Source organism: Balaenoptera musculus, chromosome 16 (assembly GCF_009873245.2).
Source record: "Balaenoptera musculus isolate JJ_BM4_2016_0621 chromosome 16, mBalMus1.pri.v3, whole genome shotgun sequence".
In the NCBI taxonomy this organism is placed as follows: domain Eukaryota; kingdom Metazoa; phylum Chordata; class Mammalia; order Artiodactyla; family Balaenopteridae; genus Balaenoptera; species Balaenoptera musculus.
This window is the reverse complement of record NC_045800.1, coordinates 56,014,117-56,041,064: the sequence shown is the minus strand read 5'-3', so window position 1 is coordinate 56,041,064 and position 26,948 is coordinate 56,014,117. Positions and strand designations below refer to the sequence as shown.

Here is a 26,948-nt window from a genome sequence, read left to right as displayed (position 1 = left end):
TGATTCCGGTAATCCCTCCTTACCCCTCGGGCTCCCTGAGAGGGATCAACAGGCAGTAGTGTTTAACCCCCGGGAGAAACTGGCCATGGAGAAGAGAAGAGGCTGCCCAGGTGGCCTGCTGGAACGCGGGGCGTGAGCTCTGCAGGCAGGCAGGCGGTATGGCTCCCGTCTTGTCTTGCAGATGCACTGGGAGTGTCACGCCAGGGCCAGTGGCTTGGGGAGACCATCCTCGCCAGCCTGGGCCTCTGGGTCTCCTCTGTCCTGCTCAGGTGCTGCCTCGGAGCAAGATGGAGGTGGGGAGACTATTGGCTCTAGGCACGCACTGCCCCCCAACCCCCATGGATATTCTGGTCCATCCTTGGGTAGCCAAAGAGGTCTGTCCTGTTGGAACCTCTGTTCTTCCGGCATATGGGGTGCAGGTGCACGGAGGCCTCCTGGCCTCGATCTGTTGTGGGCGTGGCTCGGGGCCCCTCCCCTCTCCAGAGTGCTTGCTTTGCTATGAATGCTGCATAATTTTCAGCTGAGATGGTCTAGAGCCCCACGCTCACCCCACCACCAGCAAATGTCCCAAGTAAGATGGGAAGATCCTGCCTTGGTCCTGGCCTGCCACAAACTCAGGTGTGTCCTGAGCCAGGTTACCTAGCTTCTCTGTGCTCGCCCCTTATCTCTAAGATGGGGGTTGTGACTTCCCCACCACCAGGTGGCTTATGAGAGTCCAGGGGGCAAGGGGTGTGTGAGCCGGCCCCCCACGGGGGTGCAGTACACAGTGGCAGCTCCCTGCCAGCTGGTGTCTGCAGACAGCAGTGATTTGGCCAGTGCCCCTATCCAGGCCCATCCCTCCGGCTGGCAGGTCTGAGGGGCACCCGCAAGAAGAAAGGGGCATTCTTTTTCTGATGAAAACACCCCCTTGAGCTTGTTTCGGGTGTCTTTTCAGTTGAATCCGAGTTATCCAGGAAGGCCCAGAGGGTGGTGTGAGGTGGACAAGGAATTTTCCAGGCTGGGATTTTCCTAAAGTCCACGGACAGGCTCAACCCGTCTGACATCTCTTGGGTCGAGCATCCTGCTCCGCAGGGTTGAGGGACGGCCAAACTGGTTTGGGGATCAGCCCTGCCAGCGGCAGCTCTGAGATCCCCCAGAGTTCACTTCCTAGGGTGAGTTCACAGGCTTGGAGACTCCCAGTTCCTGCCAACCCCACCAGCCCTTGGGGAGAGGTGTGGGAACACTGGTGGAGCATGCCGGAGGGAGGGAGCGGCCCAGAGGTCCTCTCCTGCTGGCCCAGACCGTAGGACCGCAGATAGCAGGATCTGCCCAGCACAGAGAAGCAGGTAGGGCTGGGCGGGGCAGGCCGTGGGCCTCCCTGTGAATCCTGGGACCAGGCACCACTCATCTGGTAGTCGCCCTGCCCATGGGGCTTGTGTGTAGATGAGGGGGGCAGGCAGAGATGGAGAGGAACAGGGTCACTCAGCCAAAGGGCCAGCAGTCGATCCTTCCTTGTTTTGACTTTCTTACCCATGGTGATGGGAGGTGACAGAGCAGGAAGCAAAGTGTGGGAACGATCTAGAAATGCCAAAAGGAGCTGAAACTCAGGACAGCGTGCTGCTGCTTCTGCTGGTGCTGGAGCAATGATACGGCTGTTTTGCAGGAGAGCAAGATTTTCCCCCAAGGAAAACATCTTTGGTTTTATGTTCCAGGGGTCAGCCGTCAGGGCCACCAAAGTCCAACCTACAACCCCCCAGGGAATGACATTTCCTGTAACCAGGGGGAAGTTCTAACCCCTCAGCTGCCCAAGCTGCTGAGGCTGCAGAGTCCTTCCTGCCCATCTGCCCACCTACCGGGCCCTGTCACACCTGCGTCTTGCGCACACCGGCTCTTGGACCTCAGCAGATCCACTTGCTGCCCTTGGCTCAAGGCCTTAGTAAATGGGGTACTTGGGCAAGGTGAGAGCTCTGGAATCCCTTCTGTCTGTAGCCCACCCTGGTGGGGAGGGGGAGGGTCCAGGATGAGCCCCTCATCCCACCCACGGCACCTGCAGGATTGAGAAGGGGTTGAGGCTGGCTTCAGCCTCGAGAGACATGAGCTCGCTGTGAGGCCAGGGCCGAGCCACGGGGCAACAGACTTCAGAAAGCACAAGCGCTCACCCCTCTTTTACATAGGGCCCAGAGAGGGAAGGAAGTTACCTGAGGTCACACAGGAAGTTGGTAGCAGGCCAGGGACAGTGCACTGGGGTGGTGCCGATTCGTGGGAGTAGGAGGTGGGTAGGAGGCGCGCAGCCATCTCCCGGGGATGCGTCTGCTCTCAGATAGGTGACGTCCTGACTGGGGCTGAAAGGGAAACCATCCCAGACCAGCAGTGGGGCTGCTGTCCTGCGATGTGACTCTGGTTGAATCACCTCCTCTTGGGCCATTTCTGCTTCGTAGCACATGGACAACCTCATCCTCGGCCAGCTACCCCCTGGGGGTTGGGAGGCTGCAGTGAGGCAGAGGGCACCAGATGGTCGGGAAAACGAAAAGCCTGTCCGTGTGCCCCCCATGATCCCGTTAGGTCCTCCCATCCACAGTGGGGTGCTGTCACCCCATTTCGCAGATACATACGTGGCCCCAGGCTGCCTGCTGGCTCAGTGGCCACATAGAACAGATGCCTGATTTCCTGAGGCTGAACAGCCACTGCCCCGTGGCCCAAGGGCTCTGAGTCGCTGTCCCTGGCCCTGACCCTTTGGGGTCACGTGCATCCTGTGCCATTTCCTTGGAGGAGATGGTCCAAGAGAACCGGCAGGGAGGGGCCCCTTTCTCTGTTTCTGGGGCACCCAGCGCTGGTGGGCACAGAGGAGGATGGACAGATAACAGTTCCGTGGACAGCTCTGTTCTCAGGGGTCATGGATCAGAGCAGGACTCCTGACCTTGGCTCCTGTCCCGCCTCCTGCTGGACACACAGGTGCATGGGGACTGAGGAGGGGCCGAAGGTCTGCCCGCCGCCCAGGCACTCCAGAGGCAGGAGTCTGCCCAGACCGGCCGCCTGCACTGCGTGGCCTCAGAGCTGAGTCAGAGTGAGCAGCTACTGGGGCTCAGTTTCGTGGGGTCCCGGGTCTGCCCAGTTCAGAGTGTCTGGCAGAAGAAAACATTGGGTATGGGCACCACTGGGTGCTGGGAAGCAACACTGCCCACCCAGAGAGCGCCCGGGGTGAAGGAGGTGGTGTAAGCCTGGGCCTGAGGCGTGTAAGTGCTTTCTGTGATCCTCTTGGACATGGGTGACAGAAATTGTGTTCTGTTTGAGCAACAGTATGTAGATGGGGAGACAGAGAAACCTCCTAATAACAGAAACAACAGTTTATTCTTATAGTCCTTCCTGTATGCTCGGCATCATACTAGCATTTTACGTGTATTAGCTTGTTTCATCCTCATGATGGCTCAGGAGGTAGGTAATATTTATTATCCCCATTTTACCAAAGGGAACACCAGAGCACAGAGAGGTTAACTAACTTACCCAAGGTCACACAGCTGCTAAGTGGCTGAGCTTGGGCTTGAACCCAGGCAGCCTGGCTGGAGTCTGTGCTCTTGGCCACTCTGCCTTCTAGAAGCAGAAGGTAGTCAACATTTCACAGCTTCTGAGTTTCCAGTTGAGACTGGCACAAGACTTGCCATCTCTCACATGTGGTTTATTTAATTTATTTATTTATTTATTTTTATTTATTTTTATTTATTTATCTATCTATCTGTTTATTTATTTATGGCTGTGTTGGGTCTTTGTTTCTGTGCGAGGGCTTTCTCTAGTTGCGGCAAGTGGGGGCCACTCTTCATCGCGGTTCACGGGCCTCTCATTATCGCGACCTCTCTTGTTGCGGAGCACAGGCTCCAGACGCGCAGGCTCAGTAATTGTGGCTCACGGGCCCAGTTGCTCCTCGGCATGTGGGATCTTCCCAGACCAGGGCTCGAACCCGTGTCCCCTGCATTAGCAGACAGACTCTCAACCACTGCGCCAACAGGGAAGCCCTCACATGTGGTTTAAAGCTCAGGCCCTTCCTTCATCTTAGGGCTCTTCATGCCAGGCCTGTGAAGAGAGGTTCCTCTTACTGTCTCCCCACTTTACAGATGAGATGGAGAGACCAGCCCAGGCCTGTGTCATCTCAGCAACCCCCTTCCCCCTCCCCTCTTGGGCCCTCACCATTCCTCCTTTTCTCTGCACAGATCTGTAGAGTGGAACCCTGGTCCCCAGGCACAGGCAGGAGTCTTCACTGTTTCTGATCCCCCCACCACCACCACCAAGCTTCCTTGGGCAGTGGTCCCAGGCAGGACCCCGTGTTTTAGGAGATGAAAGAGGAAGGTCAGAGGATAGGAGGGTGTGGCCTGGGCCCGGGAGGCAGGAGGAGGAACAACAGCAGCATCTCCAGGGAGCCCTGGGTGAGGTGCTCTGGGATCATCGGTGTGACTGACGCATCAATAGGAACACCAGTGCCAGCGCATGAGTAGAGAAAAGCCAGGGCTGCAGCTGGCCTTCCAAGTTACATGAATGGATGTTGTTTCTGTAAACTGGTTATCTTTCATTCCCCAGTTTGGAGTGAGTGGCCTACTGATGGGTGTGCATGTCACAAAACAGGTGTCAACTTGACTTGGTTGTAGATTTTATTTGATGACAGCCCCAACCTGGACACATGGTGATAGGATTCCATTCAGGGCTGATGGTCTTGGGGCCGGATCCCCACCCCTGAGGAGTGGGGAGCTGCTGGCAGGTTTAAAAGCCACAGGGTGCCAGGGTATTACCCTGATCGACTGGGTCTCAGATGCAGCGTGCCCAGAGTCTGTCCATCTCTCCTGTCTTCTGCACACTGGGTTATGTAGCTGCAACTCCATCTGTTAGTTGTGTGTTGGCTGCACAGCCTGTGCTGGGTGCCAGGGTTGCAGAAGTGAACCCCTCGAATCCCATCATGGCCCTCGGGGTTCATGCTCTCTCTGTAGAACCCCCAACTTGCCCCGGGGTAGCCCAGCTCTCACTCATTTCAGCATCCTTTGAGCATCTACCATCTCCCAGGCCCTGTGCAGCCTCTGGGGACACAGATTGGAAAGAGGTGAACAGAATACATTTGTGGAAAAATTCCTCTGGCCGCCTTATGGAGGGCGGGTTGGCAGGAGGCGGGATTGGAGACTGAGATAAATGATAGGACGTGCTTGTCATAATTCAGGAGAGAAAGGACAAAGCTGCAGAAGGTGATAGGAACAGGCAAGAAGCAGAGGGGACAGACCGCAAAGATAATCAGGCTACAGTGACCCATGGGTGGTGTGGGGGGGCAGTGCCCATCATCCGGAGGTAGCTTGAGGTGGTCCTGGGGATTCGAGTGGATATGGGAAGAGGAACTCAGATGTGCCAGGGAGGAAAGGAGGGGAAAGGGGGAGGAGCCCAGAGTGGAGGACTGGTTCTTCTGCCTTGACTCACCAGGCCCGTACCAGGGCAAGGCCCATACCAGGCTTCCCTGCTGGGAAAGGGGACCACCAAGCTTCTGCTGCCACTTCAGAGGGTCTTGTATGGATAGAGTAAGCTGATGGTATGAAAGCATTTGAAAATGTGTCATTAGTATATTTCATTGACCAGTGAACCCCGTTTGCATGTTCCCAGGGGCTCTTTCTGCCTCACTCTGACTTCCTTTCCGCCATCTCCCCCAGAAGCATGGTTTGAGGGCCCGCCGCCTGGCAGGCATACCTCCTGAGCACCCCTGAGTCCTGCCCCATCCCTGGGTCTCAAAAGCCCTCATCCCTCCCTCCCTCCCTCTTCACACACACACTCTCTCACCCACACACACTCCCACACTCAGAGTTCCTCTGTTCTCCAGCAGCCTTTTAGCCGCTAAGATGCCCTTTGATACTTAATACGCCTTTGTTTCATTTTGCGTGTAGCTTCCCCGGGCTGCAGCGCATTTGGTAATTCTCCTGCCTGGCCCTCACACCCAGGTCTCTGTACCCTCTTCCCCAGTCTGCCTTTCATCCTCCCTGCACCCCCATGCTCCCATCCCTTCCCGATTCCCAGACCTTACCAGGAGTGAGTATCCAGGCCTCTCACTGTCTGGATATCCGTATGCTCACCTCCATAGGAAACAAATGCTGCTTGCTTTTTTTTTTTTTTTTTTTTGTGGCCACATGGCTGCCTCTGGTTTCTGACTCCTTCTTAAGCCCAAGTCCTGCCTGGCAAGGGGCAGTTTTTTGCACATGCCCAGGCGAGCTTGTCTGCCCCTTTGATGCTCCGACTCCCAGACTCCAGCCTCTGCCACCCCTCCACCCACAAGTGGCTCATTGTCTGCCGATTACTCTGCCGGTTTGGAGGATGCAGCTCCACCCTCCCTCTCTGGAGCCCAGGCAATTCCCAGAGGCAGCCGTGCAGCTTCTTCCTTCTGCCGCCTCTCTCAAGTAAGACTAGCAGCCCCATACTAGTTCATCTGATCAGCCCAGCCTGAGTATCCCTTCTGCCAGGAGCTGCAGGTAGAGGCAAATGCAGGGCCTGTCACTGTTTTCAGGGAGGGCACATCTGGGACAAGCCAGGACTAAGATGCCCCTGGGCTCTACTCCAGACCTTCCTTCATTTCTACATCTGGTTTCCTTTTACTTGTCCCTAAAGGACACTGAGGTGGCTGCCAGCTGTAGGGGCAGAAGCTAGGGAGATCTTGGGGAGCAAATGTCGGGAACTTGGCTCTCCCCTGGTGCCCTCCCTCAGACCTGCGTCCTGTGCCCCTCCTGATTCTCAGACCCCGTGCTCATTTCCATTTCTCTTCCAGAGAAGTCCGTGCCGCCTTACCATAACACCCTCTGGTGCAGGGGCCCCTAGATATGTCTACTGGATCCCATTAATAGGAGATGCCCCCCTTTGTCACACACACCACTATTTCATGTACTACTAGGAAAGAAAAACATACCACCAGTCACACCATGGTATGGCATCGACTGTAAGACACGTGCTGCTGGCAGATGACTTAGTTGTTTAAGTCCATGGAACCCTGGTGTCCCTTGCGGCTTCCTGGATAAACTGCAAAGACAAGTGCAAGTAGTGGGAGCATGAGAGGTCAAACTGTCGTGTCTTCTCCCTGGCTGGAATCCCCTCTCCCTTCCACTGACCCCTCAGGGCTGCTGCTGTGTGGTCAGAAGTGGGCAGAGACACCAAAGCCCATCCTGTTGGTCACTTATCTACCAACCAAGGTCAATAATACTAATCGTCATTGTGTCAGTAGCAAACATGCGTAGAGCACCTACTCCATGCCTGATGCTGTTCCTGTGCTTGGTGGTGGTAACGCAGCACATCCTTACAGCTGCTCTATGAGATGGGGAGTAGAATTGCCACCACCCCAGTTTAGAGATGAGGAAACAGGCACAGGAATTTAGGTGACTTGCTCAAGGTGTCACACGGGTGGTAGAGACTGAGCTGGGATGGGTTGTGGAGTCCGTGCCTCACCAGCTCTTCGGGTGCTTTGTGAGTGCAGAGGTGGGTGTACGATGGAGGGGTTACTTTTCTGGGGCTGCTGTGAGTTACAGGGTCCTTTGGGCCTCCGCCCACCCTCCCTCCCTTTTGGCTTCTGCTTGGATGCCCATGCGGTTGACTGACAGTACCAATTTACAGCTCATGTCCACTCTCTGAGGCAGGCAGCTCCTGTTAAGCCCATTTCACAGATGGGGAGACTGAGCTCCAAGTAGTGAAGCAGCCTGTGTGAAATCTCGCAGCTAAAGAGTGTCAGGGCACAATTTAAGCCCAGTCCGTGGAGCTCCAGAGCCAGGGCACTTAGTCACCATGTCCCACAGCCTGCTCGCCATTGTCCCCTCTCCTCCCCTCTCCTGGGGTGGCGTAGACACTGGTGCCGCCTCATCAGAGAGGTATGCTTGGCTCAGCCGTGTACAGACAGAGCAGATGCACACCCAGACACCTACCGCGCCAGGCTGTCTTTCTGTCCTTGCATAATCCTCTACCTGCCTCTGTCTGTCAGTTCTCCTGGGTCTCTTGAGTTTTTGGCTGCAAATCCCCATGTGTTATCATTAACCGATGTTTGCCTCGGAACAGCTTGTGTTGGTTCGCACCACAATGAGAGCCTGCCCTGCGTCCGTCCGCCATGCGTCTGCCCACGTGGCCTCAGTGCCAGCTGGCCACTCGGGCCAAGGGGGTGATAGGTGGTGCCTCCCTCGCTCCCTGTCCTTTCCCTCTTGGTTGTAGGAATGTGGCTGTCCTGGCATCTGTGTTGTGTCATGGCTGCCTAATACCCACAGCACATCTGCTCACAGCATCCCAGACCCTCCCCAGCCAGGCCCCTCTACACCACCAGCCTCCCTTTATTCTCTCTACAGAAAACCACTCCACTAGCAATAGGAAGACAAGGGCCGTCCTTGACCAAGTAGGCGGGTGGCTTGTGACACAGGAGGAAAGCTCTGAATGCCCCCGCTGTGCCCCCATCCCCTCCCATGGCGTGTTGGCCCCAGGAGGAGCACGGGCTGGGAGGGGTGGCCGTGGGCAGGGCGGGCAGCAGGCGGCACCATCTGCAGCCATCCTTTGTGCTGGCAGCCGAGCGATCCCTCCATCGCTGTGATCCGCCGGGCCTCGTGCTTGGCGTGCAAATGAGTTTCCAGATGCCCGGTGCCCCCCCGCACAAGAAGCGGTAACTAGGGGCCTGGGAGAAGAATGGAGCAATCTGGAAATTCATTTCTGTTTGTTCCAGCCTCGCTGAATAGGCTGCTTCTCCCTCCAGCTGCGGCAGATGTGTGCTGGGCACCCGCTTCAGGGGCGTTTTGCCACGGTTTCTGGGTAGACACACGCCGGGGGGTGGTGCCTCTCCTCTCTGGCACCCTCCTCCCTGTGCAGGTGGTGGTATGGTGAGGCCCACAGAGAGGGGCAGGACACAGCTTTTAAGACGCAGCTCGCCCACTGGCACCCCCTCCTGGAGGGAGAAACAGGTGCCCTGTTGGGAAGGGCACAGGCTGTATCTCAGCCTTGCGTGCCTCTTTGGTTGAGCATTTTTGCACACCTGGTGACCCCGGCGGGACCCTTCACCACCCCACCCCATTCTCACAAAAAGCCCTTCTTTTGTCCTTTGGTCCCCAGCAGACCCCTGGGAACATGGGCACCTCCCTCCCAGCCAGCTCTCAGCAGGACTCGATGGACGGGGTTCTCCTGCTAGTCCTAAAATCTGCCTCCTAGCCCCTGCCCACCAAGTGAGGGGCAGGAAAGAACCTGCTGCTCCTAAAGATGCTGGGCCCCACTCACTCTGCACTCCTGACAGATTGCCTGGGCCATGGGCACGGGCAGAGCCTGGCAGGGTCTCAGAGGGTCCCCAGCCCTGCCTCTCGGGGCCTTGGGCTGATGGGGCAGCCTATCCAGGATCTGAGCGGTTTGAAGTGGCAGCCCTGTGCTGCCACCCCGGGGCCTTGTGTGTCTGTGCGTCTTCCCCCAGTGCCTGCTAAACGAGGTAAGGGGTGTGATTCAGATGAGGCCCGAAGCGTTTCTCGTTGAATCAGAGGGGCTAGAGACCATGGCCTCTTGGTTTTGGCCTTTTGAAGAGTTCCGTCTCCTCCCCCACATTCTGGTTCAGCCTTGGGCTTCACCACCAGGATGTGCAGCAGGGGCACCATCTGTGTGTCTGCCGCTCCCTGACTGTGGTTACTGTGAACGAGTGACTTCACCTGCCTGAGCAGTGAAGCAGTCCGCTCCTCTGTAGATGGGGATAAGAGCTGATATCCTGCATCACGTGGGGTGGATTCGAGAAAAAGACACAGGAGCATGTTGTGCAGGGTCCAGATGGGAGACCCTGGAAACAAGCAAGTGGGCTCTGCATCCAGCCAAGTGGCTGAGCAGTCCTGGTTCAAAAGGCTCCTGGTTGCCTGATCAGGTCGACGCCTTCCAGAACTATCAGATCAGTCTGGCTGATTACTCATGGCAGGAGTGAAGCATTGGCTGGGCTGTGATCAACGCTTTTTCTTCCACAGTCTCCGCAGTTTCCCCTCCTGCCCCTGACCACAGCCCTGGAGGAAAGGCAGGGCAAGGGTCGTTACTCCTCTTTCCCTGCCAGCAAACTGAGGCCAAGAGAGGGTCTGTGAGCTCCTAAGGGTCACACAGCGAGGTGGTGACAACCCAGCCTTCCTGACTCCTGACTTCTTCCCCAAACCTCAGCTCCCGTATGCGCTTTGGAAGGACTGGCCAGAAACACTGACCTTGAGGGTGCTTTTGGCCTCTGGTGGCCGCACCGGCACAGTTCAGGATGAAAGAAAGTCTCCCAGCACCCAGTTCATTCCGGTTGCTTTTCTCCTGGTTTCCAAGGCCTCCTTAAGCCTGGATGTGGAGGGTTCTCCTGTGCTCCTGCCTTTGGTGCCCCTGGCAGACTCTAGCTCAGCCCCTGCCCCACCCCTGGGCCACTCTCTGCCCTGGAAATCCTTTGTCCCTTCAAGCATCTGTGCCCAGCAGTGCAGGGACCAGTCGCAGGTCTGACCGGAAGGTGGGTGCACGCGTGCTCAGCGAGCAGGGCACTTTTGGGGGAGGAGTGTCAGGGAGGACCCTGCAGGCACTCCTGGGAATGTCAACAGGTTCCAGGAAGGATCTGGATTTTGTTTAAACCTTGTGATTTGGGGTCCCACCCATGGGGAGGAAGTCATGTTGAGCCCATTGTCCAGAGTCCAAGGGGGGTGGGCTTCACTGAGACGTCCGGGGGCGGCCAGCAGTTCCTGACCTGGGCCCAGGGCACAGATCTGTGCTTGGCCCCTCTCCCCCTCTCCGGTCTCCCCTTGGCACCGCCTCTGCTGACTGCTCTGTTGTCTTGACTCTCTCCTCTTTGCCGTTGCGATCAGCCCTCCTCTGATCTACTCCTCCAGTAACAGCAGCTTTTCAGTCCTCCTTCCTTTAGGTGTGTTAGCCCCACTATACAGGTGAGAACACTGAGGCCTCCTGAGGAGGCTTAGTGACTCTCCTGGTGTCACACCAAGGTGGAGGCGAAGCCAGCGTCAGGAGCACCCAGTCTGGGTGGGTGAGATGGGCTGGGCACAGAGTGAGGTGGCCGAGGAGCCTGCTGACCATCCCGTCCTTCCTTGCAGCCCTGCTGTCCTCCTGGTGCGAGGAGCTCGGCCGCCTGCTGCTGCTCCGACATCAGAAGAGCCGCCAGAGCGACCCCCCTGGGAAACTCCCCATGCAGCCTCCCCTCAACTCCATGAGCTCCATGAAACCCACTCTGTCGCACAGGTGAGTGGGCATGCGCCACCAGGGGTGGGTCCGGGGCCCGCTTGGGTGGATGCTGGACAGCCCCCCTTCAGGCCCCCAGGTCTCCTTGGAAATGCCCCTCAGGTGGGAGAACTGGGGTGGGTGCCCCTGAACAGCCGGGAGGATAGTACGTTTTCTAAAATGCAATTGTCGTGTTTTAAATCCTCGTGGGTGATCGCTGTTTCTCCCCCATCAAAACAGAGGCTGAAAGCTCTGGGCTTACCCAGCCTGACTGCTTTGTCCCTTTGGTGGAGGGCTGTCTCTTCTTCAGGTTCTAGACTTTTGGCAGAAAGTTAGCCTTCCTGAACCCGGAGCCTTCCCTCTTTCCTAAGCAGGGTCTTAGGCAGGGCTGGAAGGGGCTCAGGAAGGTCACCGGGCTGGTGATCACAGCCCAGGCCGTCCAGACAGGAGCCGAGTGTGGCTGGGCCATCAGCACTGGGCAGGGCCACCAGAAACTCAGCATCACAGGTGGGACCGGGCTTGCCAGAGGCCAGCAGGCACTAAGGAACTGTCCAGTCTGCCCTTCACCAGCCTCAGAAGGAGCACGTGGTCAGGACCAGCAAGTGCCCCAGTTCATCATCTCCACGTCCCTCGCTGAGCTGGGGATGTTCTCTCCGAGCGCTCTGCGGGCTGACCCTGGAACAATGGGGCCTGTCATGCTGTCTGCTCTCCCTGTGCCCAGAGCGCTCTGTAGGACACCTGGGTCCCACCATCAAGGCGCTGCCGGGAAGTCTGGTACTGGCCACGCTTTGTAAATCGAATTAGAGGCAGTTGATTCTTGGAGCCAGAAGGGAACTTAGAGTTCTTCGGTCCAGCAGCTGCCCGAGCAGGATGGTCCCCAACATGTGGCTGGTTCCCCGCCTTGGTCAGACCCTTCTCAGGGTCACTGCCTCGTTACGCCCTCGGTCAGGACTCTGACGGCTCTGATGCTTAGAATAGCCCCCTTCTGTGGGTGTTTCTGAGGATGGGGTACTGTTGGCATTTGGGCCAGAGTAGTTTTTTATGGTGCAGGGGTTTGCAGGGCATGTCATGTCTTGGTCCCTGCCCACTCGATTCTCCTAGTGACCCCCAGGCGTTGCTAAAGGACTCTCACACACTTGGGGGGTGGAGGTATCACCTGTGGTTAAGAACCACTGCTCTAGAGAGGCAAAACCCTCTTCCGTCCACCTTCCCCCTCTTGCCCCCCGCTTGGCTAAAAAGCCACAGGTCTTCTCCAGCTGAACTGCTGCCCAGCCGCTGAGTACATGCTGTGGCTGAGTGCAACCCAAGCTACACACTTTGCATTTACCCTTGTTACCTTTTAGCTCCTTAACTCTCCATCCTGCCAGAGTCATCCTGCCTCTCATCCTCCCACGTCTCATGTCCTTCTCAGCCATCCCTCCTGCAGGTCATTTCAGTAAAGCTGCCTCTGATGGCGTGCCAGCCCCTCCGGGGATCTGCGACAGACCCGCTTGGCCGTGACCGCAGCCAGCCCTTGGCCAGGTCTCTGCTGAGTTGAGCTGGAAGCATGAGACTGCCTGGTCCTAGGGTTAAACAGATGAAGGGTGTCTCTGCTCCAGGAGCTGACTCTCACTGGTTGGGGAAATAAGACTCAGTGAGGCAAAATTGGGAGCTGGCAGATGGAGGCAGGGTTAGGGTGAGTGACAGACAGGTTGGCTTTGGGGTTCTCTAGGAGGAAGATGGCCAGGGTGAGACAGTCAAGAGGCCCAGAGGATATGGGCCTTGACCTTGAAGGACTTGGGCTGGAAGCTGGGCAGATGGCATCCTATGAGTTCGAACTGGCTTTCCCAAGAAATGCTATGGGCTAAAGAGCCACTGGCTGGTACCCAGTGCCCTGCCACCCCCACCCCCACCCCCCACTTCAGCCCCCTGTACGTGCCCATGGAGTGCTAGAGAGGGCAAAGCAGGTGGCCTCTCAGAGAAGGGGGAGCTGTGTGCATTGGAAGACTCGCTAAGTGTTGATGGGTAACAGCACAGCAAGTTGACAGGCATTCTGGACCATATCCTACACGCCAAGGGCAGAACTGGAAGGGAAATGCCCAGAGCAGGACAGTGACTTGCCTAAGAACACACAGCCCGGAAGGGGCAGGGCGCTGACCCACACACAGCGCTCTGCCCTTCACCCTCCCACTAGCCATTCAAGACCAGTGACGTGGTATCTGGTCATTAACCCGACCCTAATCCACACCTCGCCCTATTTCCCGATTTATAGTGGGACAGTTGAGACCAGAAGGAAGTATCATCTGTTGAACAAGGCCCAACCCATGTCTATTCAGACCAGGGCTATTCCGAGGGCACACTGTGGCCTGTGATTAGAGATCGGCTGCTCTCTACCTGTAACTTCATGCATTTCCCCAAGGTGGGGAGTCCCTCATTTCCAGAGAAACTCCAACGGGGTGCATCACCTTCTAAGTCCCTCATGTAATTTCCCAAACAAGAAGGAAAGAAGGTGGAAGAGAAAGTCAAATACTGTCACAGCTAGGAAAGTCTTCTCTGCCCGCCCTCCTCCACAGCTGTATTGAATGACTTGGAGGAAGGAAGCTTCTCTTCCCCTTTCATTAAGGAGACCTCAGGCGGGGGGTGAGCTTAGTGTTCAGGATTTGGTGCTCGGAGGTGTGCGGCTATTCCAAGACTCAGGGGTCCTTGTCTGGAGGTTCTGAGGACAAGCCAACAGGAGAGGGTGAGGGAGCCCGGATGCCTGAAGCCCCAGGCCGGTGGGCTGGGAGGCTGTGACTGTTGCATTTCTGTAGTTCAGGCGTCACGGTCACATCCATTACAGGCCATGGAGGTCGGCCCCACAGCATCAGTCTGTGAGTTGGGGCCTGCGCCCATGACCCCTGGAGCCAGCTTCTGAGCGTGCCAGCGGTTAGGAGGAATCCCGGGTACCCACACGTTTGGCTCGCGCTCTATGGTCTGCGGAGCAGCCTGTGGGCTCGTCCCCGTCTGGTCCTGACCACTGAGCCGTCGGTGTGCCATCCTCCCACTTTATAGAGGTGCGCAGAGCACCGCACAGGAGAAGGGAGGCCGGGAGAGGCCAGCCCAGGGCAGGAAGGGGCCTCGGGCCTGCGGCCAGGCAGCAGGATCCCTTCATAGTCCCTGCAGTGACCCAGACTTGTGGCCAACAAATATTTCTGCCTTTTCCCAGATTTTTAGTGAGAGGCTGAAAAAGCCATTTGTGATTAGCACATTGTCCATGTGCAAATCAGTGCTACAACAGTAATGGAAAGCCTAATAAATCTTGTTTATACTCTTAATTTGATTACAGTCAAAGTCTACTAGAGCTGGGGAAGCCTCCAAGACCAAGGGGTGCCACCCTTCCCCTCCAGGTGAGGGACTTGCAACCCCCAGAGGAGAGGTTCCTGGGAGGGGCCTTGGGGCTCCCCTCGGATTCTGGGCACGACCCTGTGCTCCCCTCCAATCCTGAGCAGGGCCCTGTGCTCCACTCTGTATAGCAGGCAGGGTACAGGCCCTGGAGCCAAGCTGCCTGGCATCGAGTTTCAGCTCTGCCATCTTCTCGCTGGGTCACTATGGGCAGCTCTGTATCCTCTCTCTACCTCCGTTTCCTCATGTGTAGCCGTGGAATAACAGCAGCACAGGAATTACAACACGCTTGTTGCCAGGCCTGGGCATAGGGAGCCCCGTGGACGAGTCATTATTCTCTGAATCCTCAGCCTGGGGCCATCAGACTCAGATGTGCTCATTCACGGTCAACCAACAAAGAAGGGATCAAGCAAAACTGACTGCCAGTCCTCTTCTTTCCTTGGTCCCATCACACCACTTTCACCGCTTTTCATTTTTAGCTCTTTTTTGTACAGCCACACCGAAAGCTCAGTTTGTAATAGACCCCTCTTCTTGCCCCCAGGAAAAAAAAAAAAAAGCAATGAAAGGGAGACTGAAGGATCTATAAATCCATCAGTTCCAGATTGCCAAGATGCAAGGATCTTTTCCTTTCCTCCTTCCTCTTGAAAAAATTTAAAACCCTCTAATACACAGTTAGCTGCACCAGTTCCTCTCTGAGTTTCACCGCAGGGAGGGAAGGAAGCGGTCCCCACTGATTGTGTTGATGGAGAGCGCTGCTAATGGTCCCCCTAAATTAAAGATGGTGGGAGCATCAGCTCCTCACTGGCTTGATGTGTCATTAGTGGTAACACTACAGCCTTGCGCAGAGACGGGACCAGTAGAGCTGGATGAGGGAAATTAATTAAGGTCTGATGATACCCTTAATAGGAATTTGTTATTTCTCCCAAATAAAGTGGCTGTGAGAAGTGCAAGAGAAGAAATAACGCAGCCCTTCCTCCCGCTTCCCTCCATGAATGTCTGTGTAGACACTTTCACAGGAGGCGCCCGGGAACCAGGAATCATCGCTCTCTCTTTACTCATTTTCTCATATTTAGCAAACATCGGTCAGTGCCCATGGGGCTGGCAAACAGACATGTAAACCGTCTGCTGTAACTGCAGTGTGAAGAGCTCTTTGTAAAATATATGAAAAGAAGTGCTGAGGGAACAGAGTAAAATGCCCTTGGTGGTCTGCTTAGGAGAGTCACAAAAGGGAGCATCCAGGCTGGGCTCTGAAGTATAGGTAGGAGTTTATGAGAGAAAGGAAGGCAGAGGAACACTAAGGAAAGCCTCAGAGGCTTGGAACATATGTTCAACAGGCAGGAATGATCTTGGAACATATGTTCAACAGGCAGGAATGATAATAACACCCCCTCCCATTGATAGCCTATTTGCAAAACTTCTAAGCACCATCACTGTATCATCAAGCAAATACGGGTACCTACACCCCAACTGAGCTGGAGAAATGGAGAGAAAAGTATAGGTACAGTTGAGCAGAGACTGTCTGCCAGGCACTGTGCAAAATTTTACCTGTATTTGTATGTTTCATCCTAAGAATATTAGTATTAGTCCCACTTTACAGATAAGAAAGTTGAGGCTGACTTAGGTAATACGGCTCAGGTCATAGAAATCATCAGTGGCCTACCAGAGCCAAGGTTTGACCCCAAAGAATCTAAGTTCAGAGCCCAGATAGTTAACCACTGTGCTTTGAGGCCTCCCTCTGCCATTTGAATATTAGCTAAAAAAATATTTAGTCAGGGTCCTTGCATATTTGCCAGTATACTCAGTCCAGGCCAAAGCTAGTGATTTGATGTATAAAGTGTTTTTTCCTGGGACACTGTTTGGGTTTTGTCTGCAGCCAGTCTTTGAAGCATAACTTACGTCTCCTGTGTGCCTTCACTGGCTGACTTCCCCAAGAACTTTTAGGAAGTTATGCCCCTTCTTGGAGTTCTCGTGGACTTCTAGATGGCCTTTGTAATGGATGCTTCCTTGCATTATCGCCATCTTTGTACAGGGAAGTGCCACCTTACTGGACCCTAAGCTCCCTGGGACAGTGGCCAGGCCCACTGTCAACCTTACCCTTGACTACCTCTGGGAGCCTGTGAGCCTCAGATCCTAAGACATGTGTCTGTTGAGCCCACTTCAAGGGATTAAATGAGTTCTTGTGTGCAAGTCACTTCACACAGTTCCTTACACGTAGAAGCCACTCAATGAATCATAACAATGGTAACAGCAGCCAGTAGTTCCAGGGTACCCGGGTGTATTAGGCCTTGCCTTACCCATGTGAGCTCACCTAATCCTCATGACCGCCCTCTGAGTGAGGGGCTCTTCTCATCCCTGGGTGTGGCAAGGGATGGCACACTGAGGCATAGTGAGAGCGAGTAGCCACTCCATTAGCTTTCCTCTGTCCCCCTCCCTGGAGGGCAGGACCTCTCGCTTCCTGGGTGCCGGTGCCCATGTGGTCACAAGCACACTGTAGGTGGTCAGCAGTCAGGCTTAATGAATGAATGCATTCATTCATTCTAAGGCATCCCTCTGAGGTCAAGCACAGAGAGGTGGTGTTTCTTTCTGGCACTTTTATTAGAAGCTTCCTGAGCCCTACAGGTGTGTGAAGACATCATGCCAGGCACAGGTAGCCGGAGGACCTGGGGCTCCTGGGGCAGAAAGAAAAAGGCAGGAGGGCTTTCGCTCAGGCTCCCACTTGGGCCCCAGAAATGTGAGGAGAAAGTGGAGTTCAGGCCAGTAGATGGGGCGAGGGCTTCCTGGAAGAGGTAGCCTTTGGAAGAGGAGCCTGGAAAGGATGAGGGTGAGGACAAAGCATCCTAGGCCGAGAAGAGGCACAGCGGTAGGGAAGCAGCTGCCCCTGTGTTGGGAGTTGCTTGGCAGGTAGAACACTGCTGAGAATTCTAGTGGCTTCTGGCACTGGTGCCTCTGTAGGTGGAACAGGATTCTTGGGGCAGGTTTGGCTGGACAGGACTGTGGCTGGGGGTGGCTTGTGGCTTGAGACCAGACCATGCTGGATTGCAGGTGTGCAGAGCTGGGCAGGGCTACTAAGAGTGGGTTCTCAGATCCCAGGGGTGCTGGCCTCCCTCTGAACCAGGTATGGACAGGTGGAGGGAAGTGGTTCCCAGTGGGCAGCGCTGAAATGCCAGGGACCTCTGACCTGGCCTGAGCATGTCTGCTGGGGAAATAGTACTTGCAGAGGAGGGACACAGCCTCCGGCCACCCCTAAGCCCCTAGGCCTCCTCTTCAGCACCCTGAGCCCCTCCCACCCTGGTAGGGCCCAAGAACCTGGCTGGTCCTTGATCCTCGGGCACTGGGAGCCAGGCAGCCCCGCCCGACAGCAGTGTCTGTGTCTGGGCAGAGACGTCAGCAGGGCTGACTGCCACCGTGGGCCCATGGGGGCGAGTGCCTTTTCCGTGCCAGTAGGAGCCGTCTCCCCAGGAGATGAGTCACAGCCCTGTCGGTGCGGCTGCCACTTCTGCTTTTGCAGCAGGTGCGAGTGGGGGCGAGCAGGTCCCCGAGACCACCCTACACGCATGTGCCCGTCTCCCCCCGCACGCGTGGAGAGCATCGTGCCAGCGGGGCCTGTGTGCGTGCACGCACACGTACGTGTACCCCGCACACGCCGGGTGTGCACCTGGGCTCTGGGGTGAACCGTCCAGCCAGACAGCGGAATGCCCAGTTTGGGAACCTTGGTTAAGTTTGCTTCTCACTGAGCTTGGGGCGGAGGGGACAAAACAGGAAGGAGCCGGTTTCCGCCCACAAGGCCCACCCACGAGCTGCAGGGCAGTTGGGAGCTTGCTCGAGGACCTGTATCCCAGGGAGCCGGGACCTCCCCGCCTGAGGAGGTGAGGCAGCAGCTGTGGGTCCCCGCCAGGCTCCGAGGGGCTCCCGGGGGGGCTCTACTTCCTGAGCCTGCCAGGTGTGTACCTCGGCCGGAACCAGACCTCAGCCTGGAGGGTTGGTGGGAGCTTATGGGGCAGGAGTTCTGGGGAGAGAGGACAGACTCGGGCCTAAGCTCTGCTCGGTTGCTGGGGTCCTGTGTTGAGTCCAGGCACACCTAAGGTGAGGGCCCCGAAGGAGGGCGGGTGTCCAGGGTCTCCTCTTTGTTGTTTAAGACCATAGCCTGCAGGGCCTCCCTGTGAGACTGTCGTGCCATCCCTGGGACCAGGTGGTGCCCCCGGGTCCCCAGTGACCTCCTGGGAGAGCGGGGCTTCTTCCAGCCCAGCTGCGCTGAGGAGCAGGCCCTGCTTGTTTTCCTGTGCTTCTCTGCCCCATCCGGGCTCTCTGGGTTCCCAGGCCCCCCAGCAGTGCCCCCAGATGCAGAGAGTGTGAGCTGCCGGTCACCTTTGGCCTGTGCACCTGGGCCTCACCCCCTTTCCACTGACCCACATCACATCTGGCCTGCAGAGGCGGGGGGGCGGTCAGGCTGGTTCCCTGAGGACAGCTGCTCTCCCTGCAGTTCTAGGCCTGCTGTTTCCCCCCAGAAATCATGAGTAATGCTAAAGCCTGTGTCACTTTCCAGTTAAGAAAGCCTTTTTGTCTGCAGTCTCCTCTTTGAGCCGCGTCAGACTTAGGCCACAGAGGCCCATGTTCAGGCTAGCCAGCCTGAGATCCACAGTAATGCGCACATTTACCCCGAGCCCAGGGCACACGTGTGCTCGTGCATAACATCAAGAAGTCAGTTCGAGGGATGATATTCCTCCTTACTGTGTGCTCACACTTGATTACTTTCTGTTTTATTCCCTCTTTTTTCCCCCTCATGGTTCAGTGTCACAGCACACTCTTGTGTCATGACCTGCAGTTTGAAGACACAGAGTAGAGCGGGGGTGGGAGTGTCTTGTTCTTATGCCCATTTAACAAATGAGGAGAGTGAGTGCACACAGGCTCGGAAACTTGCGCCGGGGCCCTGAGCCAGGGAGGGGCAGGTGCAGGACTTGTACCCACAGTACCAAAAAAAAGGCCAGAGTGAGAGGGAAAGGGATTGGGGCTGGGGGGTCCTCTTCTCCCAGGAGGTCAGGATAGCTGCTCCGGTGAGGTGACTTCTGAGCAGAGACAGGAAGGAAACCAGGGGCTGGCCTAGCAGAGAGGGTGTCCAGGCAGGGGGGCAGCAAGCAAGCATCAGTGACACAGTCCTCCCTCCAATCTGACCCAACTTGACCGAGGGCCCCGCCTGGCAAGGAGCAGGGCACAAGGCTCAGACCCCCGGCGCCCCTCTGCCCACCTGTCATGCAATCCTGCGCCTCCTTCCTGGAAGTCTGACCTCTGGGCTGGTTCCCCACACCTCCATTCCCAGTTGCCCCGACCTCTAGGGCTTGGGCTGGCTGCTCGGCTGGGGTATGAGTCAGCTTTTGCCTTCTGCTGACTTCCTGTGATGAAGGCACAAGTCAGACAGAGGCACAAGGTGCTTTCCTACCAAGCCACCCTCCTCCAGAAGCCCCTTCTCCCACCTGCCCCCACTCCCCGGCTACCCAGCAGTGCTGCCTTGCAGGCCTCACCCCCGTCGGGATGCCGTGGGCAGAGGTGGTAGCACAGATGTGAGTGCTCTGCTTTTCTGCTCTTTCTGGGGCCGTGTCTGGGATTTTCTCTCGGTAAGAGGTGCTGGAGAGTCAGCGCAGGACCGGCTCCAGGGGAGAGGAAGCCCCAGCCCAGCACTCCTTGGGGGCTGGCACCCCTGGCATGTTCTTTATACTGTGACCTCGCTGGCTCCTTCTCGAGCCTGTGCCCCTGCTCCTCTCCCTGGGGTCTGCTGGACCTCACTCTCCATCTGTACCATGGCAACTAATAGAAAGCCATCTCTGAGCACTTATGGTATGCAGGGCTGGGCGTCGGGCCTTCTGATCTTTGGGGGCTCCTCGGGAGATGTCATCAAACAAGGTGGGTACTGCTGGGACTACAGAGGAGACTGGGGGAACAGCTGGGGCCAGGAACTCCCAGAGAGGTGGGAACCAAGATGGGAAGCAGGGTAGGCTGGGATTAGCAATGGGGTAAACCATTCTGCTGTGTGAGTTTGGACTCTGTGTGTAAACACTGGAAGCCATTGAAGGAAGGTCTTTGATTGTGCCTAGTGTCTTAGGTGTTTGAAGGAGATTGGCTTGGCAGGGAGGTGCGCGAGAGATCGGGGTGGGAGCAGGGGAGGAAGCACAGCAGGTAGGCCACTACCTGTCATCCAGGAAGAAAACCTGACATAAGGAGGCTCCTTGCAAAGACCAGATCAGCCGGGCAGGGCGGCCACCTCACTCTGAGGGGTCAGGAGGAAGGGGAAGAGCTGAGACTTAGACTGGAGCCCTTCGGACCTTTTCTGAGAAAGGACGGGGTAGCTTTGAGGGGAAGCTGGTGCGAAGGAACCAAAGCTGTTTCTGGAGAGCCACTTAGAGCAGAGCATGGTCGAAGGCAGAGCTTAGATTGAGCCTGCAGGTCTCTTTTCCTCCGTAGCATGGCCTGTGGACTTGGGCTAAGGTGAGACAGACAGCCATGGGGGTGGCACGTCCACAGTGATGGGGGGAGAGGTCGCTGTCATACGATCGGTCACCTTACAAGGTGCACCTGTTCTGCATTGGAAACCATGCCAGGCCTAGGGGATCCAGAATGGACTGAGAATGGGGGTCACCTGGGCTTGGCTGGGAGCCGCAGAGCATGGTGGGGTTAGTAGATGGGGCATGCCTCCGTCTGCGCCTGTGTCTGCAGCCCCTGAGGATCCCCCCACCCTGTCTCCCTCTGCAGTGATGGGTCATTCCCCTATGACTCTGTCCCTTGGCAGCAGAACACCAACCAGCCTCCCGGCTCCCTCTCCGTGGTCACCACGGTTTGGGGAGTGACCAACACATCCCAGAGCCAGGTAAGAGCCTGTCCTCCCCCCAGCAACAGCCCCTCCCAGGCGGGGTCATCCCTCGAACCCTGAGGCGCTCGGGTCACCATGCCGTGCTAGCCCTGCTCACTCTCCCAAGCTCTCCCCGGCTGGAAAGACCAGCTTTCAGGGCACACCCAGCTGTGGACACACCTCTACCCAGGATGGGTCCACACCTGCCCCAGGAGGATGGCCCCTGGCCCCTGTGCGCTCCCCCAACCCTAGGGCCTTCCTGAGGGAATGTTTTTCACCTGACACACAACAAGGGGTTCTTTCCTGACCTGCATTTACTTTGGTTGGATAAACAGGAGAACTTCCTGGGTATTATTGGCCTCAGGGCTCCAACACCTGGGGTCTCTGACCCTGGATGGCCTGGGTTAGATTTCAAAAGATTGAGCCTAAAACTTGTGACAAACTCCACTCCACATCCCTATCAACCCTGCCTCCCGCTCTTGTTCCTTCCTCTTTCCTCCGCTCCTTCCTCTCCCTGCTACTGGGCCTCTGCCACGGCCACATGAAAGGCTCAGGGCTGCTTGCCGCCCTGGAGGGAGCCAGCGCGCTTACCTGTGGTCTCGGGCCACAGGGAGCCCCTCGGCCAGGACCCTGCCGCCCTCTAGAGCTGGTAGGTTGGGCTTCTCTTTGCCCTCACAGAGCAGCAGCCCAGGGCCTCTGTGTGGCTTGACCCTTGGGCATCCAGATGGCTTTGCAGGGCAGGAGGGCTGAGAAGTCCAGAGATTTCCCACCTGCCACCTGGTGCTGGACCAGCCTCACCTCCTTCCATCACAGGCTGCAGTGCTCACCTCCGCTGCCTGCTTCCAGGCTAGGTTACCCCCCTTCTAATCATGTATATACTATGGCAACCGTCCGTGCCCAGATGAAATTAAAAAGCCCCCCCGCCCTTTTTCTCCTCCTTTCCTCAGTCGTCCTTCCTCTGTTTTGCCTCTGTCTCCACCCCCACCCCTGCCATTTTTCCTTTTCCCTCTCCATGCCACCTGGGGTACCCACTTGGATGACAGCCCCTCTCTCTGCCCACAGGTCCTCGGGAACCCTATGGCCAATGCCAACAACCCCATGAATCCAGGCGGCAACCCCATGGCGTCGGGCATGACTACCAGCAACCCCGGCCTCAACTCCCCACAGTTTGCTGGGCAGCAGCAGCAATTCTCAGCCAAGGCCGGCCCCGCTCAGCCCTACATCCCGCAGAGCATGTACGGCCGGCCCAACTACCCTGGCAGCGGGGGCTTCGGGGCCAGGTGAGCAGGGAGCAGCCTTCGCAAGGGGCACATCAGCCCTGCCTTTCCCCTCCAGGCAGGCTTAGGAGTCGAGTGGGAATCCCAGCACGTGCTTCCTGGCCTGGGAAGCATGGGGAGCCTGGCGCTCCCCTTCTCCTCAGGTATCCCATGTGCCTGCGGGGCACAGTCATCCCCCATCCTGGGGGCTGGCCGGCAGGCCAGATGCTGCACGGCCGGGGTACATTCTGAGAGCCGTCAAGCCCGTGGGGTTGAAGGGCTGCAGTTGCATTTCTCCAATGACCCTTCTCTGTGTCATGTCTTTATACGTTGGGAGACGCTGAGAGCTGGGCGGCAGAAGGGTCAGCTCTGCTCTGCTGGTGTGGAGGAAGAAGTGGCAGGGCTGGGGTTCCTCGGTCCAAGGCAGGGGGAGGGCAAGGAGGGGCGTGGGGCGGGGCAGAGGCACCCCATTCCTCCTCTCGCTGCCCGCCCTGCTCTGCCCTGTGGCCTCACCCCTGCCAGGCACCCCGGGGCCAACCTCAGCCCTGCCATGTGTCAGCGCAGTAGGGCCTCGTGGTGAAACCCAGCTGCATCCCCACCCTGCCATCCCCTGCCGGAGGCCGTGGGCCGGTTGCTCGGGTTCTCTGAGGCTAGGCGTCGTCCAGAAGGTGGGCTGACGGGTGTGGCCCAGGGCGCCATGACCTAGTGCCTAGGAGCGATCGCCGGCTAGCACCGGGTGGGGCTCCAGGAACACAGCAGTTTGGCGGCTTGGTGGTTGCCAAGTGGCACGAGGGGCTGACAACCCCCAGGAGGCCCTTGTCCCAGCCGGGCTCTTAGTCTAGACCTCCCCGCTCTGTGAGCTATGGACACAAGGGCCTGGAACGGCCTGACCTCTCCCTCCCCGCCCAAGGTGGGCGTGTCATGGGTTCATCTTGAGATTCAGGGCAGCATCTAACTCTCCCTTCTTCTCTCCCTCGCAGTTACCCTGGGGGTCCTAATGCCCCTGCTGGCATGGGCATCCCTCCGCACACCAGGCCGCCCGCTGACTTCACTCAGCCGGCAGCCGCTGCCGCAGCAGCTGCAGTAGCAGCAGCAGCGGCCACGGCCACGGCCACAGCTACGGCCACTGTGGCAGCCTTGCAAGAGACACAGAATAAGGATATAAACCAGTATGGACCGGTAAGGGCCACACTAGTCCTGGGCCACTCAGCCAGGCAGACAGCCCTGGGGATCAGAGCTGGGGTGTTGGTGTCTGTGTGCCGAGGGGAGCTGATGGCGTCAGGGTGCACTTAGGTTTTCTTAGAAGCGCAAGGAGGGGCGTGTGTTAGGGTGTGGGCGTATCAGTGTGGTTGAGAGTGGTGGGGGTGTGTTTGGGAGCTTGTGTTTGTTCTGTGTGTGTTGGTGGCTCGTGTGTGTCTGTGTATGGGGAAAGATGTTCCATATTGCAATCTGGGCCTCTACTCACCAAAGAACAGGCTATGTCTAAAGTAGCCTTGTCACCAGTCTGTCCCCCCCGGTGGCCTCTGAAGACCAGTGCTCTCCTAGTCATCCCATTTGTGTATCCTGCCCAGGTCCCAGCTCTGCTCCCCTGACCTTCAGAAGGATGGGGTGGGGTGTGAGGAGAGGGGGAGCCCCCCTGCAGAAATGCAGGACAGGCGTGGAGGTGGGAAGTCCAGGATGGGGACAGCAGGGCAGGTGGGCACAGGTGGGAGCCGAGGCCGCCTCGGACTGCGGATGGAGGGTGTGTGTCCATTGGCTGAGGAACAAGGGTGGGGCCGGGGCTTCCAGGAAAGGGGCCCTTGCCTCCATCCTTATCCACCTCCATTCTCCCATTCCCCCCGCCACCCCTGCACCCTCTTTCCCGTTCCTTGCCTGCCTCCCTGGAAACGCTGCCTGTGCATTGGAGTGACTGCACCCCACCCCGTAACACCCCTCGGGCTGCATCTTTCCTGTGCGGCCTGCAGAGAGCAGCAGTGAGCCCATGAGGCCGGTGGTCCTTTGGGACCTGGTCACCAGCTGCAGCCACACAGGAAAGTGCCCAACCTCCAACCCCGAACCCCCCACTTCCCCCACCCTTCCTTCCTTCCCTGCACTTTCAATGCATGTGGCATTTTATTCTTTTTTTTTTTTTTTTTTTTTTTTCCTTCTTCTCCCGTTGAAGGTCTGTTCCTCTTTCCAGATGGGTCCCACCCAGGCGTATAACAGCCAATTCATGAACCAGCCCGGGCCTCGGGGGCCTGCCTCCATGGGGGGCAGCATGAACCCCGCAAGCATGGCGGCTGGCATGACGCCCTCGGGGATGACCGGCCCTCCCATGGGCATGAACCAACCCCGGCCACCCGGCATCAGCCCCTTTGGCACACACGGGCAGCGGATGCCCCAGCAGACCTACCCGGGCCCCCGGCCCCAGTCCCTTCCCATTCAGAGCATAAAGAGGCCATACCCGGGAGAGGTGAGTGTGACAGCTGGCAGCCGGTGGGCAGGGTGGGAGGTGGGGACGACACAGGTGCTGTGGGTAGTTCCTTGAAAAGGGCATGGATTGACCTTCGGGAAACCTGGACCAGAAGGCAGAATCTTAGGAGTCAGGTGCTCCTGAGTTTAAGGTCAGCTCTGGCATTTCCCATACAGAAGACCTTGAGCAAGTCACGTCACCTCCTGGAGTCTCCGTTTTTTCTTTGGTAAAAGGCACTGACGATCCAACCCACCTCCTGGGGCTGCCTGGGAGTCTTGAGTGAGGGGATGTACGTGAAGCGCCTGGCCCTGGGCCGGCATGGGCGGGCACTTAGCAAGCAGTAGCCGCTGTTAGGACTCTCTTCCGTCTTGGCATAGACACTAGCTGGGCGACTTTGGGTAAGGAACTAAACCTCCTTGGGTCCCCGTTCCTCGCACCCACATGAGGGCACCTCACACCCAAGAGCGAGAGATGAGACAAAACCCTGTAAAGATCTAAAGGCCGTGCACATCAGAGAAGTGGCTGGAAGGCAGACAGCATGTTTCTTGGGGCTCTGTCGGGAGGAAGGCTGCCCGTTGGGGTGCCCAGCCACCTCAGCCGCGAGATCAGTGAAGATCGAAGGAAGCAAACCCACACCTGTCCTCCAGGAACCAAGACTTCAGCAGGAAAGATAAGGTCTAAGCTGGAACTCACAAGGGAATGATGCACCTTGGGGTGTGTGGAACTCAGCGTGAGGTCAGGAGAAGGACTTCCTGGAGGGGGTGTCACAGGGCCTTCAGCGAGCACCCAGAAAACGGGTTGGCAGCAAATGGCCTATGTGGGTACCTGGGTAAGGATTTAGTTCACCTGCGGAAGACACAGAGACCCCAGAATCGTGGTGCCTGCACACGCTCCTCGAGAGGCCCACCTTGATTCCTCACCTGGACAGAGCCCTTCCCAAGCATCACCCAGGGCTCTGCTGGCACACCTCTTCTCAGGTTGGCTCCACCCCATCTCAGAACTGCGCTTGGGCTTCCAGTGCGTTCAGAGCCCAAAGACCCTGAGTTCCCTGAAGCTCTATGTGCTTCCCCTCAGCATCCACCCTTACTTGGGCTAGAAGGTGGCTTGGCCACTGATGGGGATGTCCTGGGTCCAAGAGGGGAGATGTCAGGGACATCCTCAAACACCCAGGAGCCGGGGTCAGGCCCAGACCCCCTCCAGGTGAGCAGCAGCTCAGGGAGAAGCTGGAGAAGGATGGCAGCTCCCAAGGCCCTGGCTGTCCTTGGGGGTGGGGGGCCTGACCCGTGGGCCTCACTCCCATGCACAGCCCCCACATGAGTTCTGGGCCCTCTCAGCCCCCTCTGTGCTCAGACTCCCGGCATTCCCTCTGGCTGGGCTGGGAATGCATCGGTCGGCCCAACCTCAGCTGCTGGCACCCAAAGAGGCGATCACAGAAAAGGCAGCAGAATTTCCGGTCATTAGCCTGACGTCAGCCCTGTGCCTGTACCCGTGTTAGCTCCCCAGCTCTTACCTGTCACAGCAGGGCACACCAAAGGCTCTCAGTTATCTTTACTAAATCATCCTCAATAGACTGCTGGTACTACCCAGCTACAAAATGCCCGACACTGGGCTGTGACACCGGTGGCCACAGCCTGCAGGTCCTGACCCCGTCTGGGAAGACTGGCCTCACCTCTCAGTACACACTCATAGAACCTCTGAGTTGTCGGAACCTGGGGGCGGGGGCGGGGGTCAGGTCACCTGGTCCCGCAGAGGGACTAGTGGACAGGCCCGGGTTCCCCTTCCTGTCCTGCAGTGATGTGGTGGGAACCCCACCATCACACAGAGCAGCTGCCATATCGCAACAGCACGAGCTCCGCAGAGTTCTTCAGCGCTGACGCAAACT

The 26,948-nt window shown here is 57.4% G+C and overlaps 1 protein-coding gene and 1 long non-coding RNA gene across 10 annotated transcripts in view; one reads left to right on the top strand and one right to left on the bottom strand.

Moving 5' to 3' along the window:
* ZMIZ1 (zinc finger MIZ-type containing 1) overlaps nt 1-26,948 on the top strand; it is a 233,455-nt gene that overhangs the window by 186,136 nt on the left and 20,371 nt on the right. For 7 of the 9 annotated variants that reach the window (XM_036827838.1, XM_036827836.1, XM_036827834.1 and 4 more), the window contains 5 exons: nt 11,037-11,181; nt 21,262-21,376; nt 22,421-22,638; nt 23,595-23,793; nt 24,776-25,066. In XM_036827838.1, coding sequence (XP_036683733.1) covers nt 11,037-11,181; nt 21,262-21,376; nt 22,421-22,638; nt 23,595-23,793; nt 24,776-25,066 — 968 coding nt within the window. Of the gene's footprint in view, nt 1-6,197; nt 6,390-11,036; nt 11,182-21,261; nt 21,377-22,420; nt 22,639-23,594; nt 23,794-24,775; nt 25,067-26,948 lie in introns of those variants that run through there. The other 2 variants (XM_036827837.1, XM_036827835.1) reach the window with 2 other exon arrangements.
* On the bottom strand, nt 4,621-6,140 carry LOC118882309. The gene is made up of 3 exons (XR_005016756.1): nt 6,020-6,140; nt 5,425-5,527; nt 4,621-5,036 (listed from the first exon to the last, which is right to left on the bottom strand). It is a non-coding gene; the product is annotated as an uncharacterized LOC118882309 (long non-coding RNA).